This window comes from Ornithodoros turicata, chromosome 3, assembly GCF_037126465.1.
Source record: "Ornithodoros turicata isolate Travis chromosome 3, ASM3712646v1, whole genome shotgun sequence".
NCBI classification, from domain to species: domain Eukaryota; kingdom Metazoa; phylum Arthropoda; class Arachnida; order Ixodida; family Argasidae; genus Ornithodoros; species Ornithodoros turicata.
This window is the reverse complement of record NC_088203.1, coordinates 107,902,297-107,922,684: the sequence shown is the minus strand read 5'-3', so window position 1 is coordinate 107,922,684 and position 20,388 is coordinate 107,902,297. Positions and strand designations below refer to the sequence as shown.

Sequence of the window (20,388 nt, the reverse complement as noted above, 5' to 3'; positions counted from 1 at the left end):
GTCGCCCTGGTGATGACGCTCCCCAATCATGACGATTAGAATAAAGTTGTTTGTTCAAATTGTGGTTACATTAAGCCTGTAATGCCTTATGGCACGCACCAAAAGGTAAAAAAGCCACTCATTTGTTGGCAGCTGTAAACTGTGGCACAATATTTGTATTTGGCATAACAGCTGTACATAGATATTAACAATCACAACTGCTGTGTAGAACACCATACATTTTTACTAAATCCTGTTCAAGTTTCATAACATACAAGTAATGCAGTTACAAGTCATTCCTGCACAGAAAGTGTTCAAGAACCACAAAATGAGTAATGGGCCTTGCATACAACCACAGTTTTACAACCATATCAAAAGTGCAAACAATCTCCTCATCTAAGCAGCATATTCACCACGAAAGCATTTGGCAATTACAGAGTGAAATGGAGTGGTTTTTCCGTTTGTCACGTTCAATAAATACGAGGTATTTAGAAAAGAAAATATTAAACGTATAGAAGAGAAATTTACGTTCACCCCAGATTGCTCATGCTGCAAAATTGCGCCTTCAGGAATGTTAAGTAGATAACACAAGTTAAGTCACATGCCTCGTTGATCTCGACGGAAATTTCATTTTGAGTTGGCAACCGCGTTAAAAAATAGCTTCCTCTTTCCATTGCCAAACATTGTGTGCGCACATTTTGAAAAATCTGCTTTCTACGTTTGTTATAACATGAATTTTTCTGCACCAATATTACGAGTAAGACAAGAAATGGAGGCAGCACTATAAAAACGTGCGATCATGTATATTTACACATGGTTGTTTGTTTTACACTCATCACAAAGGCACAATATGTACAAGCAGAACAAAACACATGGTGGAGCACTTTCTTGCTATCGTGGCATGGATGATAGAAAAAGGGCTTCCTAATTGTGGCTTTTTATAGCTGTAATAATGTGGGCATTTGTACAAAAGACTCGCGTCTACTGATGTATGATTGTTGACAACTCGATTCACATTCAGTGCTTGTGTATGTTGCGTCAACACTAACAAGCTCATCCCTTCTGTTTCAACATTTGTTCATTTTGACATTGACAAGAGCCTGTACTGAAGAAACAGAAGAGTAAACATGAGTATAAGTGAGAGTACACAGAATAAAAAGAGTATAGACTGGCATGTCTGAATAATTGTTTTAAAACCAAAGCGAATGCGAAACAAAACAATAGCTGTACCGGACTGGATACACATGCAGCACATGTATAGCGTGTATACGCGATATATTCATACACATCAAAATATCAAGTATGCAGACATTTTCTTTTATGTCCTTACGTGCGCAGCTTACTATTGCAATATATTTAATTAGAAAGAAACATCAAGTTGATTCAGTATTTGAAAAATTGGAATATTCCAGTTGATTGGTATACCTGAGCCGAAGGTACCTATATGCAGGTAGAATTTCAGCATTTCACTCGCAGCAAAGTTGAATTTCTAGCCACAGGTAGCATCTAGTTGCCACGAGTAACATTTGTTTAGTCCAAACAAAATGGCTGTAATATACAGACACCATCACAGTCCCACACGTACTCCATAGAGTTATTAATGTATAACAGCTGCCAAAATTTCGGATGTCTCGTTGCTCCATTTTTGACTTTGTTTTCCCCCAGTATGTGCCCAACTAGGTTTCCTGCCGCTGTAAGGTGCGGAAAAAGTATGTCCCGCTTATGAACCAGGATTCTTTTCCATACATCTCGGGAGATTTTTAATGTTTCAGACATTCTCGATACCTCTTCTTCTTATTTCACAATTACTCTGGAATCTATGAGGATGTCAGCTATGCTATCCATGGTAGTTGCGCATCCCAAACGTGGCACTGCTCTGACTACTCGATGCACAAGATTGAAATGATGCTTGGCATGCGTGCAGGGTTTGCGAGGAAGACAGTCAATCGTTTCACAATTACAGGAGGGGTTGTGGAGTGTCCGAGGAGTGGTCAACCTCTATCCGCTATCATCAGGTGCAACATTGAAATGCTAAGGAACAAGTTGAAACACGATCCAAGATGATCAACGAGGAAAGAGCTGCACATTAGTGAAAAGTCAGTCAGAACTATTGTAACCGTAGTTATCAACAACAAAAGTGTCATGCACTTTCAGAGGCCAACAAGAGGGCGAGAGTGTTGAGGTGCCGCCCATCATCAGATGCTCATCTTTTCAGACGAGAAGCTATTGACAATTGAAGCGACACGCTCTGAAGAGGGCTCATCTGGCAAGTGTGCACCAGTTTGATATTCATGGATCCTGGAGAAGCCCATTTTGGCAACAAACCATGCGTGTTCCAATGTAATTATAATGCGAGACTGGTGCAAGGGAAATACCCATCCATCTCAATTACTCTATCTGAGGAGTATTATAAGAAAAGGCCATTCCCTCGAGTCTTGTTTGACAAAGGCAGGGAACAAAATGGACACTCCTTCCCACCTCATCTCTACGCCAAGAGAGGCAATAGAATTGTTTATTTTGAGTACTGCCTATATATTATGTATATTATTAGCGTATATATAAATATGTTGCTTTGATTAAAAAACCAACCTGAATTATGCAACCGATGAGTCATCAGTGAGCTCATAATTTTTCCGCACCCCATACGTAATTTCTTTGCTACAGAATAGTATAAAACTGGGATAGTTGATAACAGTTTATCTTAAAATGATAAACTACAGAAGGAAACAGGAAGGCCTCTCGTGCTGTTGTCCCCTTTGTGTAGTTTTCGATTTAAAATTATGTGTTACAGACTGCTATGCCCCCATTGGTTGCAACTATCTTATTGCGAAAAATTCTAGTCCTCGATTTAAAGAAACATTTTCATTCCATAAAACACTTTTCATGCAATCTCCACTATTAAATACTGAACCAAAGTTGGCACGAGGTATTATGTACTGTTGGGGATACGGCTGTCTCAAGTCACCTGTTAGTAGTCCTGCAGCCCATATTACCTTTGTTGTACTTGAAAGTGTTGTGCCAATATTGTATTTGATGGTGGACCATATGCCGCACATGTTTATTACTCAAAAGAGACAGTCTTGCCACACCTGGATATTTGAAAGGAGGTAAACCACGAGTTGCCGATTTCAGACAACAATGTCCCCAACAGTACATAGTCACTTAGTGAGTAAATGCATTTGTACAAAAAGGAACACACTGGTAAAAAAAAATTTAACTGCCCTCCCTTAATGGGCAACTAACACGAAACTTGCTCACAGTACACTAATTAGTTTCATAAAACGAGGTACAGAAAAGTGAAACTGAGAAGAGCAACTTCCTGCATTCTAACACCAGTTAATGATATGCTCTTCTTGATCTCTCGGACATCATCATAGGCAATCCATTGCCTCAGTGGAAAGAAGGTGTTGAGAAAATTGGAAAATTGGCCTCTTGTTGTGGGCCCGTTAAAATGACGGCGATATCATGAACAGTATTTTAAGAAGTGCAACTCATTACACACACCTTAAAAGCAGACATGAACAACATATTCGATTTTATACGTCCTTTTGCGTGCAGTCAATGAGACAACAAAAACTAGATGTTGGATGCTCAACAGTGCGGCAATGCCCTAAGTATTCATAGCAAGTACAAAAAGGAAGGAAGGAAACCAGTGTTGAGCCAAACCACAGTCTCCCTAAGCTGTACACTATTCCTGTACGCATTTCTCTTTGGCACACACCAATGGCAATTCCAGGATAATTATGTTCGTGTCACGCAGCATGGATGAAACCCATTGTCCTGTTGACCATTTGCACTTTGGCACTGAGAATGATGCCTTCTAAGGAGAGATGCAGCCAGCACTACCTTGCATCAGCTTCTTCACTGCTGGTAGTAATGTGACGTGGGTTGGGGTCAACCTGTTAGTAAGAGATCCCCGTTAAAGCTGCATGTCACGTGTGTCCAATGCAAAATCTGCAAGAAGAGAGCTCTCATGCATGATGAGACTCGGTGTTCCTAAGTCTCGAGGTTTTATGTTATGCGTCAACTTCACCAGCTCGCTTGCTTCTTAGTCATCTTTTCATAGAGCTCTAATGTTGTGACTCATGACGAAAAGGTGCATAGGCTGTTCAGTTGGATAAACTATATGGCTATAGACTGTATAGTTTATCCAACTGAAACTTATACAGCTTCGTGGAAGGCAGACTCAGACCCGCCTTCCATACTGCCTTCACTCCAACTGCATAAAGATTTTACTGTTTTTGCCAAGTCCAAAAGCAATTTCGCCTGCCACTGCTCTTGTAACGACAAGCTGCGTTGGACTCTTCTTCGAAAAGCCGTTCGCAGCTTCTGGTTTGCTGTATCTCTTTTGGTTGTCCTTTTGCAACGTCTTTGAAAAAGGCCACCGTGTCTTGTATCTGCCACATGTTGCCATAGCCCGCCAGAGTTGCTGGCTCTGTCCACAAAGCGCTATGAAATGTGAAAAAAATGAGGAACAAGGCGTTTCCTCCTCGCCCAGGATCATGTGCCATTGCGCGTGCTGACACAATGCAGGCGTGCATTTGTTGAACCAACGACAGCGGGAGTAACAAACCTGCGCTTGCACGCTATTCTTGTAGTTGCTTCAGTGTTTACTGCCGCTCAACAGGTTATGAGCCCAGAAGACTACTGCGTGTTGGACACATATGGCTTGGGACTGTGGACTGCATTAGATAAAGCTTGGAGGAGCTTGCAGCAGTCAAGTTTGCAGCGGCGAAGCTCACCGACACGAACTACCAGGGTGTGGAAATTCAAAGTCATGATGCTACTGGTACAGTAAGGAACACGGACGTACGTGGAGGAATCACCAACAGTGGGTACAAACAGAGTGCAAACCTCAGCAACGAGCTCTACCTACTGAGGAAGTTGCATCAGTCACGTCTCGGTGGAGGGCATGCAAGACAGCATTCAAAGAATTCATTAAGTCAAAAGCACACACAGTAACTACAGAGCTTTTCAAGGTGTCCGTCAATTTCTGTCAGCCTATTCATATCTTGAAACAGAATGTGTCCACTGTTCATCTCTTCTATGTTGTTAGCGGCAAGCCCCGTTTTAATAAGCTTCAAATGCGCTCAAGGAATTATTTTTGCTCACTGAGCTTCGACGCTCAGAGTAGATTACGCGAACGTCAAGTTTATGTAAACGAGGTCTGGATGTTGCGCCTGCAGTGATCTTCCACTTTCTGCTCTCAGCGTGAAACAACAAATAGCTGCTACTGGTACGATCTGACTCGATGGTCCAGCGATCGACACACATTAGAGCGCGTTAAGTCTAGTCAGGCCAAGTTTGTATTGCCAATTGTAGGATGTGACGGGCAAATCGAGTTGACAGTCTACGCAACTCACTTGTGTAAGCTACATTCTTTGTGCCTTACCCTACGCGCGTGCCATGTACATAATACAGTGAAACCCGCGTATAACGATATTGACGGTAGTCACGAATTCCATCGTTATACGGGGTACATCGTTAAACGAGGGCTGAGCTAAACAGCACGTCCTCGAAAAGTCGCGCGCCACACTGCGTGTAGCAAAAAAAAAAAAAAAGAAGAAACAGATGCTAAAAAAAAAAAAACGCGAAGCTGTGTGTCATCGCAGTGGCTTGGGAAAACAGCAATCAGAACTTGTGGAGGGAACCAGACAACATAGCAGGACAACTTCTGGCAACACTACCCGTCACCATTCCGCAAGTCGGCTTCACCTAACGCCTGCGTGCTTTAGGAGGAGCTCGCTTTAGAACACTGTCGCGCAACTCGCGGGTGGAAAGCACGTGCTAGGCCTTTTGAATCATCTCGCGAATTTGAGCAGCATTGGCCAAATACGGAGACATAAAAGCGTTACCACCTACCTCTTTCACTGACAGTATTGGGAAATGAACAGTCGCTGTCTATTTTCTTGCTTGAATTTTTATTTTGGTTTAATTCTTTTGATGTGAATTTCGGATTATACGAATTTTTTCCGCTACCCCGTGAGATTCGTAGCATCGAGACTCTACTGTATCTTATCGCGGCGAAAATCGCCGCGTGGTTACGCGCACGGGACAGCGCATTTTACATCGTTATACGAGTACTCGGAACCGCGGTCTCCATCGCTATACGTGGGTCGTTTCCCCATAGAACCAATGTATATTTTGACGGTAAAATCATGAACCACCGTTTTACGAGGGATATCGTTACACGCGATATCGCTATCCGCTGGTTTTACTGTACACTGCAAACAAGGGAGGCACTGTTTCTCATTGCACACACACAGCTCGAAAAGTTTCTCCTCACAAATGTTTTCCTCGAGAGTTGGAAACTATATAAGCGGCGATAACGGGCACGTGGAAAGGAGGATCATCTCACCCTCTCCACGGTCAGCGTTCCAGCCACCAATGGCCAGGTGGGAGAAGATAGCACGCTCTGTTTGGACCGCTTTAGCACAAAATTTGAGATTTTTATCAGGACGGTGCAAAATAGCGCATTTGGTGCAGGCGTGGAATCACTGTGCTTGCTTGCTTGCTGGGTATGAGACTGCCGTGGGCAGTTTTCCATGATTATCGACAACTTCAATGACATATCTGGAGTCTCCATCGAGTTAAGGACAATCCAAAGTGACCATGTAGCAGCATTCAATTATCATTCAATTACCATCAAAACGCCTGTGTAGCAGGGGCATAAGTTACAGTAGCTTGTTTGTTACAGTAGAAAGAATTTGTAATCGTATTGTTGTGCATATGGGATACTGTACCATTGCACAAACAATTTACAGTTAAAAACGAGGACGTAAACATTTTTCCTGTGCATGCATCGTCAAGTAAGGTATGAAATACCTCTGAGTAGGCTGGTGGAGGCTGGTAGAGGTAGTCTCGAACATAGGCATACATGGGAGTGAACCTCGTATCACCAACAACATCTTCATCATCGTCTTCGTCTCTGATGTCTACCGAGCCATCAATACACTCTGCATACGTGGGTGGCGCTGCCAAGAAAATGCCCTTTTCTGTACATCCTCAAAAGTTGAGGAAATTTAGGTCAATAAATCGGGACGGATATTTGAGAAAATAGTGAACATTAAATTAAATTAAATTGAATTGAGTATATCGATATCTTGCACACACTGCAAATTGAATTTGAATTATTTCTTTCAATATCGAATATTGAGGAAAAAAACTTAATATCTAACTTTGTAAATTTTGCAACTCCACAAGAAGTCCCTCTACTTGAGATATGGGACCACATCACTCGGACAATCAACATGTTCAGTCTTCTTTATGTGCACTTTTTGGAAACTATAGATTTCCCTGTAGAAGTTTGCATACATCCATAAAAAAACCTTATAGTCACCAGGAACATATTCTGGGCACAGCTACAGTAAAACCCCATTAATTTGGACCAAATACGGAGATACACGGACCATCCAAGTATGGAATTATTGAAGAGGTTGCCGCTTGCCATTATGAAGGCATTTAAGAAGGAACTGTATGAGCGTGGTTAGGTGCGTCAAGAGGCATTCAAGCAGAAACTGTCTAAAACAGCATTCGTCGTCCAACGATAGTTTGTGTGGAATAAGAAGTGAAATCTGGGAATACCTGCCTGCAAGTGTTGTAATAACTTACGTTCAACTTGTGAGTACGGTGGAACTGGTGGATAGATATGTTGCTCTCCAAGATTTCCCAGTAGTGACCTCTGTGGGTGGTAGTGGGGTGGCCTTGATCGAAGGGGCACTGTTCCAATGACCACAGGAAGATCGACAAATAGATTGTAAGCACCTGGTATCTGTAATGTGATCTGAAATTAAAGAAGGAATATTGTGAGGAGACAACAGGACAGGTGCTAGACTTCCAACAAAAGCATTTAAATATGACACTCAGAAGGTTAAGCACTCCCAGTGCTAGTTCGTCATGCAAGATCAACACGCCCGCTTTTTCACCTTGAAGAAGGAATATTCTGTGGGTCACAACCTCGCCCTCGCTAGTATATGTTTTGCCAAACTGCACACTAAGATAGTGAGGATGCTAAAATAAATTGCGCTCTGTGAAACTCGTCCAATACAGGTACATTTTTCTATTTTTCGAGACTTTAACTTTACTCACTCTAAGAATACCTACATATATGCTACACTGCTTACGATAAAGCCTCTAAAAAACACGTCAGGATTTGTATCATATAGTACATTACATTTACTACATACATTATCTGGATTCACATCAGTGTGTCGTAATCATATTTACCCTTTTCTCATCATTTGCGCTCTATTACGTTTGGATGAACACTGAAAATAGGTTGCGAACAGCATTTCGATCGCATCAGATACTCGTTTCATAATCAAAATTTCAAATATTCGCGCAGCTCTAGTTATATGGCGTATCCCATTGGCAGAGCTGGGTCCAAGTTTTCGCCAGGAAGAGGCAAAACTGTTGCACTGGTAGTACTGGTGGAACAGGCATGGAGTATTCCATTAGCAGAGCAGGGGCAAAACATTCCCAAGACAAGAGCAACTTGAAATTAATACAAGTTACTTCCAAGAGGGACTAAATTTGCGGGAAATAATGACAATCGTACTGTAAACGTATTTCTACTCGCGATGCATTCATTTTCGCGAATCGCACATTCGGTCATTTGCCAAGTTATTTGCAAATATTTAATTTCATCCAGGGCTATTTACTTTCACGGGATAAACATTGTATTTGTGAGTACAAATTTTCAAAATTTTTTACCGGTCGCGAAATTCACAAAAATTAACGCATCAAGAATTAAAATATGTTTACAGTACATGGAGCACAGTTATAATATTGAGCATAACGTTAATACAGAACATAGCTCACACACGAAAAAAGTTAGTCAAACAATTCTTTGCTGCGCATAACTGAGGTCAGGGGATGTGACTCCACTCTTGTAGTGTTTGAGGCAAAAATACCAATGAAAATACCTTGCTGAGCACGTAGTTGATGATCAGTACCGAGTGAAATATCTCGAGTGACTAGTTCTCAAGCCTAAGGTAGTTACGATAAATTCTGCTAAATAAATGGAGCAGAATTATTTTTCAACTAACTGAAAGGTGAGCCAGATAAAGGTTATTTTTAGGGGTGTGAGAATCTGAATATGAATCGATTGGGAGAAGAAGAAAGCCAAATGCTAAATCAAATGTTGAATATTTGTGCGAATTTTACAATATATGGTTCTTGCACTAAAAGTTAGCAATTTGTAGTCCATGGCTTTAGTATTATTTTTCTGACATTCATCGTCACAAGAGGGACACAATTGTCTACACGATACGCGATATAGACAAGCCCCGTTTATCTGGATCCCACGGTATCCGGACAAAAAACCCATAACAGATTTTGCCCCATGTATTTTGTTCTCGTTTATCCAGCTTACAGACTCGGACGAGAATTCCAGGGAAGAAAAATCGAAAATGCCCTAGTTCTAGCTATGTCGTCTGCTGGTTGACCGTCTTGTGCTGAGTTGTGCAGACTGAGTAGCTGTTTCTGGGCATCCACAGGTCACTTGTGAAACAAACAAATTTGTGTCCTGCCTCAGCTTCGTAATGAACGTCCTTTAGCTCCTTTGCTGTAGTGTGTGTCCCCCTAAAATTTTGATTGTAAGGAACATCTGTAGGACACATATCAGTTTGATAGCTGACAAGAGTAAAAATGTGTCCGATACATTAGTGCCCTTTCTCACCCTGACTGCATACTGTACATGGATGAGGCAACAGTTGATGATGGATGGTGCTAGAGCCGGAATCTTGAGGAGTTGCGCGTCCCAGTTTGCGGCCCGGCCCGGCTGGATGGCCAAACCGGTGACACGGGTGAACTCGCAGCGGCGCGACCGAGATTTTCCTCCAGCCAGGAAAGTTTGGGTTTGCTGTAGGGTAGCCTGCGGGACCACAATGCGGCCAGAAAGGTTCTCAAAGTCTGCCGTGATGGCTATAGATTCTCCTGCAAGAGGAGAAGGCACATCATGGAGCGGGTAATATTTCATCAGCTCACATTTCAGGCGCGAGACTATAGGAATACAAATGCAGGAATAAGTGTTTTCCCACGTAACAATTATTTTGCTCTTTCTGCCCATGCCCTCCAACACTCATTAGACACATGACAGCAATGATTTTGGAAGCAGGGCCCAGTCTTCGTGGTACTTTGGTATCGTTTGTACTGTTTGCTAGAATGCCAGCATCCATTGCTTAGCAAAAAATATTTCAGACACATTAGAAAGTCTGTGCACATCCAGTGCAGCCACCACTCAATTTCAACTATGAGACCCCTTAAAGGGATCAGGAAGAGATCCTCAAAACCTCCGTAGGCATCTTGTTAGAATAGTGGACCCCCCACTACATGTGACATCAGGAGCAGGTGACCTACCCTGAGCTGCACCCATGCAGAATGGAACATGGAAAAAGTCATCCATTCTCCATAGAATCTCTTCATCGTCCCTTTAACGTAATTATGCAATGTGAATTGTGACCCATCATAAGTGTTAGACGTTGGGTTCCACAGATTTCTCCACAGACCAGTTTCTCACGCAACGCTTTAGTAGTGGTGGTCATCTCCATACGCCCACTATGCAATCCTGTTCCATCGAGACAATTGCTCCCACACCATGCTGCTGTGGTTAACCATCTATGTGCTTGCTAGGTCTTGTACCATTACACTTCCATCAGTTCCCCGTGCCAAAAACATGAACCGTGAGCGTACAAACTTGCTAGGTTCACCACTGTTATAGCGTGGTGTCTATTTCCCAATGACATTGACGTCATTGATGCCATTTTTTTAGGACGAGAGTTTTTTTTTTTTTATGCACTGGCACATTTTTAGTTAAGCGTGTGGATGTTTGTGGTGACTACATCGTCCAAAGAATTTGCCCTTAGAAACCTAAGGCGTCACTTTGATCTCGTTACGAGAGTCGGAAGGTCTCCTGGGTAGCAGAAGAACGCTGCTAACGTGTAGACACGCACTGTCTCTTGACGCCCAAATTGTGATATACGTTGAAAGATAACGTTGGCTCATTCACCTCAGCCATTTCCTTCTGGGTCAGGCCGAGAACTTATGGGACGCCTCTCATACTTGCAAGGCAGGACGCGATGTGTGTTGCACTTCACTTACAAGTGTAGAAAAGCCTGCGTGATACAAATTGCAAATGAAGCACAAAAAAAATTTATAATGCACACAACTTAGAAATTGCATGCCAGGAAGTGGGAGGACGCGTAATGGCAGGCATGAAAAACAGTGGGCGCATGTAGGTGACATGAACGCCAAAACTTTCCACAGGAAACTGCCCTCTAGAATAATTTGTGGAACCAAGCGCCAAATACTAATGACAAAGTATGACACGCTTTGCATAAGTATGTTTGGGCACATAGATTTCTTGGTCAAAATCAATCTGCTGGAAGTATTTTCGGTGGCATTTTGCAAAAGCCCTTGGAGTCCGCATTCCAACAACAACAATCTCTCACCAGGGCAGTATCCCTTTCGGTCTGTCCTGGCATAGAGTGAAATGGGTCCAGATGTACAGCACCAGCAGCACAGTGTCTTTTCCACACTGTTTTCAACGGGCATCTGAAAAGCAAAAACTTATTCACTGGCCGTGCTCCGTCAATGCGCGTGATGGTTCGATGTTGTGTCAGGGGAAGCTGCTGAATGCATTTACAAAGTTTGCTGAGATGTATGGCGCATTGTAAAGTACCGAAGATAACCAGTACATACAACCAGATACATAAGATATCCCTTCGACTTGAGGGTGTATGAATAGATTCACTGTGCTTTGTGGTATGCTTACGAGGTACTCGTTTCTGTTGATATCTGTGGGGCAGATGACAGTGAATGCTTTCTTGGTCTTGTGGTTGAAGGCCCATGGTTTGTCCACTTCTGCCTTGAGCCAATAGCGGATGCTCCCATACTTGCCCTCGAAGGACGTCGGAATCCCACTGAAGGCCAATAAAAAAAATTTCTTTCACACGCGGAATTGGACAAAAAAGAAAAATGTTATTTCCTCCCATTTGCTATGCAAGTCAGCTCCACGCGTACCAAAGGCAAATACCTTGTGGGTAGCTGGAAGGAGAAGTTGAACTCGTGATGCCCTTCATTGAGTGTGTCTCGTCCATCACCCGCTTCTGCAAGGACAACCTTTTATCTTGTATACCGGACAAATAAAAACCTTGCTTGCACAAAAGCTTGCAACATTCTAAATGGCTTTCTCAATACCAACACTGGCAGCCTTCCTTTTTTTCACCATTGCTAAGTACATTTGTTGCAATATATTGTGAGATCCTAAAACGACATCTCAATGTACCTGCAGCGGCAGTAACCAGCACAATCGTGCGCAGGGTATAAAATCAAAGAGCACGTACAAACTGGCCACCTTTTCGCAAAGTGCTCGCTGTATCCGAAACTTGTGTTCGTTTCTGAAAAAGAATCTGCGTGCTCCAAAGTTCCTGCAGACAAATAAGTGCTAATGCACGGGATAACCATGGCCTGTGAAAGGGCACGTTTTCCATTCACACGTTGGTAGATATGCATTATGCGGTTCCGGCATTTTGTCTAACGCTGCTTCATAGTATTGCTGACCGCCTTTTTTAATCAAATCGTTTTTTATTTTGCTCGAAACATTTTATTTGTTACAGGTACATTCGAGTTACTTAAAATCTGACTCCAAGCAAGTTTCCCCAGTTTGCAAAGAAAATGCCTTTAGTTACTGTCGTAATGTAATGTAATTTGAGTAGATTTGCTATCATGAAGCAGTGTCTCTGATCATGAGCCTATCTGCCGAGAAACAGTAATGTAAAGGTAATGACAAATGCTACAGATTTTGCTACTGCTAATGATTTTACTGACGAGTAAAACAGACATTCATATGGAAACAGTTACACAGTTACTTACCCTGTCGGCTACCTTACACTATATCGTATACAGGGTGTCCCAGAAAATGTGTCATTGATTTATAATAGAAAAACTACACCACCAAGAATCACACAGTCAACGGCATTCGTTCTTGCTAGGTCTTTGCCACCTCCTGATGCGACTGTCATATAACGCAAGTTTATTTGCGAACTGAACTCGAAAATTCGTTAAGTAAAGGTCACTATTTTACCCCACCAATATGAAGAGCGTGCCCAATTTACTCAAATTCATGAAAATTGACAGGGATATTGAGGCGCTACCCCATCGGAAAAAATAGCTGCACATCACGCTTTTCGGGGCACCAAGAGCATGGTGCTCGACGACTTTTTGAGCGTAATCGTTGTCAGTCAGACGAAAGGAGGTCGCCAACCCAGCACATAGTGTGACAGTAAAAAAAGTCACAGTAAAGAAGTGACAGTTCCTAAAATTGGGAGAGGGAAGGCATGCTACTAGCAGAACCCGTATGCGATAAGACATGCCTGTGTTATCTCTTTCTACTATCACTCTGTGGGCTGGGTTTACAACCTCCTTTCGTTGGACTGACAATATTTGCGCTCAAAAAGTCGTCGAGTGCTATGCTCTTAGATCCTCGAAAAGCATGATGTTCAACTATCTTTGCCGATAGGATCAATTATCATGACACGCTCTTCACATTTGTGGGGTAAAAAAGTCACCTTTACTTAACAAATTTCCTTGTTCAGTTCGCAAAAATTTACATAACACACCTTATGTTACATGGCATTCACATCAGGAGGTGGCAAAAACCTAGCAAGAACAAATGCCGTTGACCGCATGATTCTAGGTGGCGTAGTATTTTTATTATAATTCAGCTAAATGTTTTCTGGGACATCCTGTATAGCAATGGTCAGGAAGACCATTATGACAATCTTCAACGGAATCAGATTAGACTGTCAAATATCAAGAGTTGCGCAGAAACATGAGCATTTTCTGCTAACTAAGGGCCCGGAAACGTATCTGCGTGTCTTGCACAAGCTGGTGACTTGTTTGATTGAAGTGGGATTCGATGAAATGGGTGGACACCACATCATGTACGTGAGAATTTATTATTTTTCTACGTGTCGTAGATAGAAACCCAAGTCATGCTTTGACATAGCTTGGAGAAAGCCATGCCCATGAATGCTTGCCATGATGCCAAAGCCGGATTGGTTTTTGTATTTATTGTGCACCCATTTGCTGTAAAAGTATTTGGTGTGCAGGTTCACAGCTCTGGATATAGCAGTCTTTTCTGTTTATACGAACACAACCGCCTCAAATGTGTTATCAGTATGATGCCTTTCTTCAATGGCATCTAGTTTGTCTCAATTTCAAAGACATTAAGCATGACTTGAAACCTGTTCATCGAGCTGATTACCTGTCAGGAGCACAACATCTTTCATTTATGGAGTTTTGTCAGCTAGTGCATAATTAAATTTACACAAATGCCTTTCTGGTGTAATGCTAAGGAGGTCGTTCACATCCAAGGTCTGTAGAATATACATGATGGAAGGTATAGTGTTACAGGATCGATGCTCCCTTCCAGTACAGAAACTGTTGGAATAATGACCGTGTATTCAGTTTCTTCTAAAACGATTCACAATTGGAACAGACTGCCCCAATACTGCCAGCATTGTGTGTAATGAAAATTTATTTTCTATCTTATCTGTGTTGTGTTGCATCATTCAATTGTTGCTGGCCACTTTCTTTTTTGCAGGATGTACTGAAACACCCCCACTGTAATTCTGTAACAAATTCAATGTTGAAAAAAGGTGCATATTATTTTCGTTAGGATGCCTCACGTGCTTTTCAATGAGAACATGACGATCTAATAGATGGAATGACTCTATAGAAACTCCTGAGCTAATGAGTGCATTCTTAGACAAATGCTTATATTTGTTCTTCACCTCTAGCCCTTTTAGATACAAGGGGATGGGAAAAACGCTTATTTTGGCATAAGCACCTCACTCATTTATTCCTCACAAACTGCCTACGTGGGTTTACGGCAGAAAGCAACGAGGCTTGTGGAAGACATCATTTTACGAGACTTGGCTCTCGGGCTGTTTTGAGCTCATTTATCAAAACTGCCGATAAATAATGAGCTTGGGGGTTGATTGGAAATCAGGCAATGGCTCCTTCGTTGCAGCACATCGAGTGTCTATTTGTATAACTGGTCACATCCTTTACTACAGCGTTCCTATAATTTCTGACATCCAAGAATGCGTCAACAACCTGCCAAGCTGCAGAGTAGCTGATAGAGTGAGGATGAAACTGCGGAATATCTTGAGGCATTTCTCTCTGATAAAGACCGTGATTAGTAGAAATAATGGAGTGGCTGTATACGACTGTCTGCCATCCAACATTTCATTGAGTTTCGTGGAACACTAACTCAATGCTTACAAGGTGGTGGTCAGTGACACACAACAGAGCTTCCCACCCACACGTGTCTTACTGTTGACTCAACTCAAGTCATGCACGATATCTTTCTTTGCTGAAGAGCATCGCTACAAGTTTTTGTCACCACTATTCTCAGTGCACTCCTTCATGAATGACATTTGGTTGAAAAGCATCGTTTTTAAGGTCCTCTACATAGTTCTTTGTATGTCCGACAGCCCAGATAATAAAAACGTGACCATAGTTGAATGGCAAATTTTCACGTGTTATCGTGAAGAGGAAAAGTATTGCTTTCCACCTTCGTAGAGCACAAAAAATCGTCGCATTTATGACGTCTATAATCCATTTTTAGTGCTGAGATTTTTTTTGTCTTTTTATAGGCACCCAAAGCCAACATCTTACACGCATAAGCATCTGGACTCTAGTAAAGAGTGTTCATTCAAATCCAGACGTGACATGTTCTTTCAGGGTCAGAAGAGCGAGTTCTGTGGATCATAGTTTTACAACGATAGCAGTTAGTGCGTCGTTTCCCCGAGATCGCGGTATCTGCAGAGCAAAGGACATTTACCCCCTCGTTTCACGTTCCGCATAGAGGGCGCTTTGTCAACTGCATTAGATCATTATTTATTAGTGACGACGACAGTGTTAGCATGACAATGGAAAAGTTTGCCAAAGACACCCTTAGTGATTCTGCTTCAGACGCCACGGAGATACTGGGTCCTGCTGACGCACAAGAGCGCAAACGGAAGCACAAAGCTCGCGAAGACTCAGCTCATCGTGCAGTCAAGACCACAAACGAGAGAGCGCTGGATCCCTACATGTGTCCCCCAGAAGAAGAGGCAAGGCAAAAGCCAAAGGAGACATAAAGAGCTTCACTAGGCAATACAGGGAGAGTTGGTCAGTGTGTGATCACTTGTGGTTCAAGAATGATCTCTCACAGTGCTGCCATTGCATTGCCACGCTCTGCTTTGGCTAGAACTTCCAACTGTCGACCTTACCACCTTCTGCATGCTTGTGTGCATCGTGTCTCCAGTGGATCCACAGGTGGCCTCACTTGTCTTGTGGGTGAGACGCAATTTGAGAGTGGACTCATCGTCGGACACTCTTTGCAACAGTTTTGCGAGTTATAGCGTACCTCACCAATGCCTTAACCGACCACATGCCATCGCATATACTGCTGCTAGGGCGCTTTAATGCTGACACAAACATCACCAACTTCATCACCAGCCTACAAGATGGGCTGATGTTGCAATTCGCCACCAGAACACGGACCGTAACGGAAAAACTTGCATTGACTTAGCCTTCCAAAACTGATACCTCGTCAGGAATATCGACCACATCAGCACTCACTTCACAGATCACGAGGCAGTACTCATCATTCTAAAGTAGTTCTCCATACAGCAGCAATAAAAGTGTCAACATTCGCTTACAACAACGGTCGCTGAAATTCGTGTTACACAACCATAAACGTCCTCCAAATTTTTTTCTCAAACCAAACTGCAAATCTGAAAGTATCAAATTTTGCGTGAGAAATGATAATAACCTACCACGAATGAGTTTTTCGAAGCCTTTTGAAAATATGGGTAGTTAGTATGGAAATGCATACTTTTCAATCATTCTCTGGGCTTGTCACGCCCGGAGAAGTTACACAAATACCTCGCCACTGTCACCACATCAAACAAGGATAGAGTCACGAGTTCAATCACACAGCGACTCGCTCAGATTCTTGAGAAGCACCCGTCGCTATTCTCAAAATCCCAAACATGTACTGAATATGCACTACGCATCAGTGCCGGACAAAGAAGAGATAGACAGGTGGATTCGCTTCTCAAGGAAAACTTGATTTCACCATTCCAATGACAGTAAGCTTCCCCGAAGGTACTTTGCAAAAAATAAAAAAATAAATGGGAAGACTACCGCAAACTCAATGCCATCATGCAACCTGACCACCAGCCAATCCCCAGAACTGATGACTGATTGGATGCCTTCGATAATACCAGTACACTAGATGTCGGGGTACTGGCATGTGCACATGACAGAAGAGGACATAACAAAAAAGCTTTCGTCACTGCTACTCCTGCCATGTAATTTGGACTTGCATTGAGAAACATCACCCCCAAAATGTACTCAACTACGGTACTTTGACAGCATACCCATACGCTCTCAGATAAAAGAGCAACATCTCGAGCATGTTGCGGCAGTCTTAAAGCCCCCAGAATCTGAGAATGTCTCGCTTAAAGGGATCGTGAAAAGATGCCCAAAAATGACCTTTATCTGAAATAGATGCGCCATACTGCATTCAACACGGGTACAGTTCATGCATGACACACCACCTACGTGCGGCCATTTTCCCACTCCAAAGTTGCTCCAAGAAAGAAGGTCGCCATCTAATTTCTCCAGCAGCGGTCAGGTTGCAGCAATATCTAGCCAGGGTTTTTAGTTAGTATCTTGGTTATTCTATCTAATGCTTGGTTCATACCCCACATGGTCATTATATTAGGTATGTGTTACATATGCTTATGGAGGTTTTGAGGATCTCCTCGTGGTCCGTTTAAAAAGAAAAAATGCAAATTTGGCCCTACAGCAATACAATCTCTGCGGGGAAGCTGCTACCACATGATGAAAATGTTGCTCTTTGGCTAGCTGCACGTATATGTTTATAAGTATATGTCTGAAAGTATAAGTACACAAGCATCACCACATCAACACTGGCCAGTTGTTTCAACCTTACGGGGCTATTGCCAGCAGTGCGCAGGTAGTCAGACGCTTTTTTCCCCTAAATATGTAAGGTCCTCGGCCTGGTAGGACGACGTCATGTTCTACGTGACCACCCACTCAAACATTGCCCACCTGTGCACTACTGACAATGGTCCAATAAGGCAATTAGATTAGATTAGAATTTGAGAAGAAAAATACGAAGAAACCGACAGTTAGCAGCCTCGTGGCCACATTTCGTCCTGACGAAGGTGGAGCTTCCGCCGTAACGTAAACGTCTCCCCTAGCTTTTATAACTTTTAAGTTTTAATAAACCCTTTTTTTGTTACTTCCTCTACTTTTGTCTTCTGTCTCTCATTTATCTCAACGTTCACTATAGTTACGGAACCGTCCGACCCAAACTTCGACTTTTCAAGACGTCCGCCAAAACGTTAATTATGTATATATATATATATATATAATTCACGTTTTGATAAATGCTAAGGAAGTAAGGATTGATCCCTAAGGATAAAATAAAGGAAGGGGGTTGAGAACCACCGTATTCGCGCTACGAAAATGAACGAAGGACAGCCGAAACGCTGAGCTTTGTGGCAATGACACAAAAAAACGATGAAGGACCCCGTTTGTCGATTAATTTATCTTTATTTATTTATCACTTTCCTGTTAGGGTAGAAAAATAACTTATCTGGCAGCCTGCCCACCAATTCATAAACAGACGTGCGTCAGACTAGGCATCCACGAAAACGCTAGCTTTATATCCAACAACAATTGTTCCCAAATAGCGTCAATTTGCTCTTGGTGATCTTGAATTCCAGACCGTCTCATCCGGATGCGGTTTCGGTTTCGTTATCGCCCTCGGTTACTTGTTAAATTCGAATGCATCTTCTCCTGACTAAGGAATTACGGCTCCAGAGCTTCCTTCCCAAGAAAAAAATGCTCGGATTCCACGCACAGCATGCAAGCGTACACAGCGTGAGTCACTCCCTGATTTTTGCCTCGTCGTGGTACGATAAAAACAAACGCCCACAGTTTTAACTGGTTTTAACACAAAACGTCACACAAGCACATATGTTCACAGTAAAGGTGTTGGCCGAAACTGCGGCGTAAAAATGAAGTTGGGTGTCTGTGACCACGAGTGATGACTCACCTGACCCAAAGAGCGTTTGTCCCTTGAAGAAGTACTCAATTTCAGCGTTGTAATGTTCCGTGTAAGCCCCGAGTCTGTTTCCCGTGCTGCGGGACTCTGTCCAATGCACTTTAGCCACTCCGCGCATGAAGACGCGCAAAGCTTTGAGCTTCATGTCGCCCTTGAGGTCCACCGCACATTTGCCACTCACTTGCTGACCCGGGTAGAAAACATTCTTGAAGCCGTCAAATACAATGTCGAAAGCTTTCAGTTTTCCCATGGCGTCTGAGATTTTGTCCAGTCTTATCAGCTGTAGTCGAGTAACTCCAAGGTGAGGTCCGTTCTCACGAGATTATGCGAGAGTGGCGCCAAATTTGAAGCCGCCTGAAAACGGATAATCCAAAAGGGACGAGAAGCAGCGTTTATAATAATAATTCGGGGCCTGACGTCGCGAGACAACTGCGACGCCACAGTGGTTAATTGAGTGTGTGGATTAATTTTGCCCACCTGAGCGTTCTTTAACGTGCGCCAACATCTCCCCCTTTTAAATAGGCCCCCAAACAGATAATGGTACCCCATGGGGTTCTGTTCGTGCCAGTTCAGTGACCCATATATATATAGCTTTCAAAGATGAGTAACCAGCGCGCCTCTCTCTCCATTATCATCTGTGAGGCTCCGTTTGTTTGTGTGATCAACTACGTACATTTTGCGCTCCACGGTTCCGAAATTCAGCGTCATGACATCTCCAACATCTTCGGCTAGCGCAAACGTCAACAGATGGGCTGCTATCATATGACTCGATTCGAACCCAGGTACCTTCCAGTCACGACGTGACATGGCGAGCATGCTGACCATGTGCCACCGCCACGCGAGGCTCAAACCAATAGTACGGCAGCCCTGTCGTCGGAAACATTCCAAGATAACGAAGAATCATCGAAAGTAACCCTAGTCGGATGAGCCATCGCGCACCTGAGATTCCGGAACTGTAGCGCCGAATATCCATTCGCTGTCCGCTGCGTGGTACAGCGCGGAAAATGTAGTGCGCCTGTGATATCTAAATTGAACGCATTTCTTTTCCAGTTTGAGGTTGTAAGTATTTTGATTTTGACTCACATTCATCTAGTCCACATCAAACGACGTAAAGTTGGAGCGCAGGGCGGAGCTAAGCGAAAGAATGCAGGGAATATTTCTTCCGCATCAGGGGCGGATCCAGACCCTCGGTTTAGGGGGGGGGGGCGGTCTCTTTGTCGGAGCGCGTAGTGGGGGAGGGGAGAGGGAAATCCAAT

At 43.0% G+C, this 20,388-nt stretch overlaps 1 protein-coding gene across 1 annotated transcript; it reads right to left on the bottom strand.

Annotated features, from left to right (window-relative positions):
* Positions 1-203: 203 nt before the first annotated feature.
* Positions 204-19,448, bottom strand: LOC135389163 (arrestin domain-containing protein 3-like). The gene is made up of 8 exons (XM_064619207.1): positions 19,124-19,448; positions 12,014-12,086; positions 11,753-11,900; positions 11,430-11,532; positions 9,659-9,915; positions 7,591-7,762; positions 6,805-6,953; positions 204-3,878 (listed from the first exon to the last, which is right to left on the bottom strand). Exons 1-8 carry the CDS (start codon positions 19,380-19,382, stop codon positions 3,822-3,824), a joined length of 1,218 nt encoding a protein of 405 aa, XP_064475277.1. The 5' UTR covers positions 19,383-19,448; the 3' UTR covers positions 204-3,821.
* Positions 19,449-20,388: the final 940 nt, after the last annotated feature.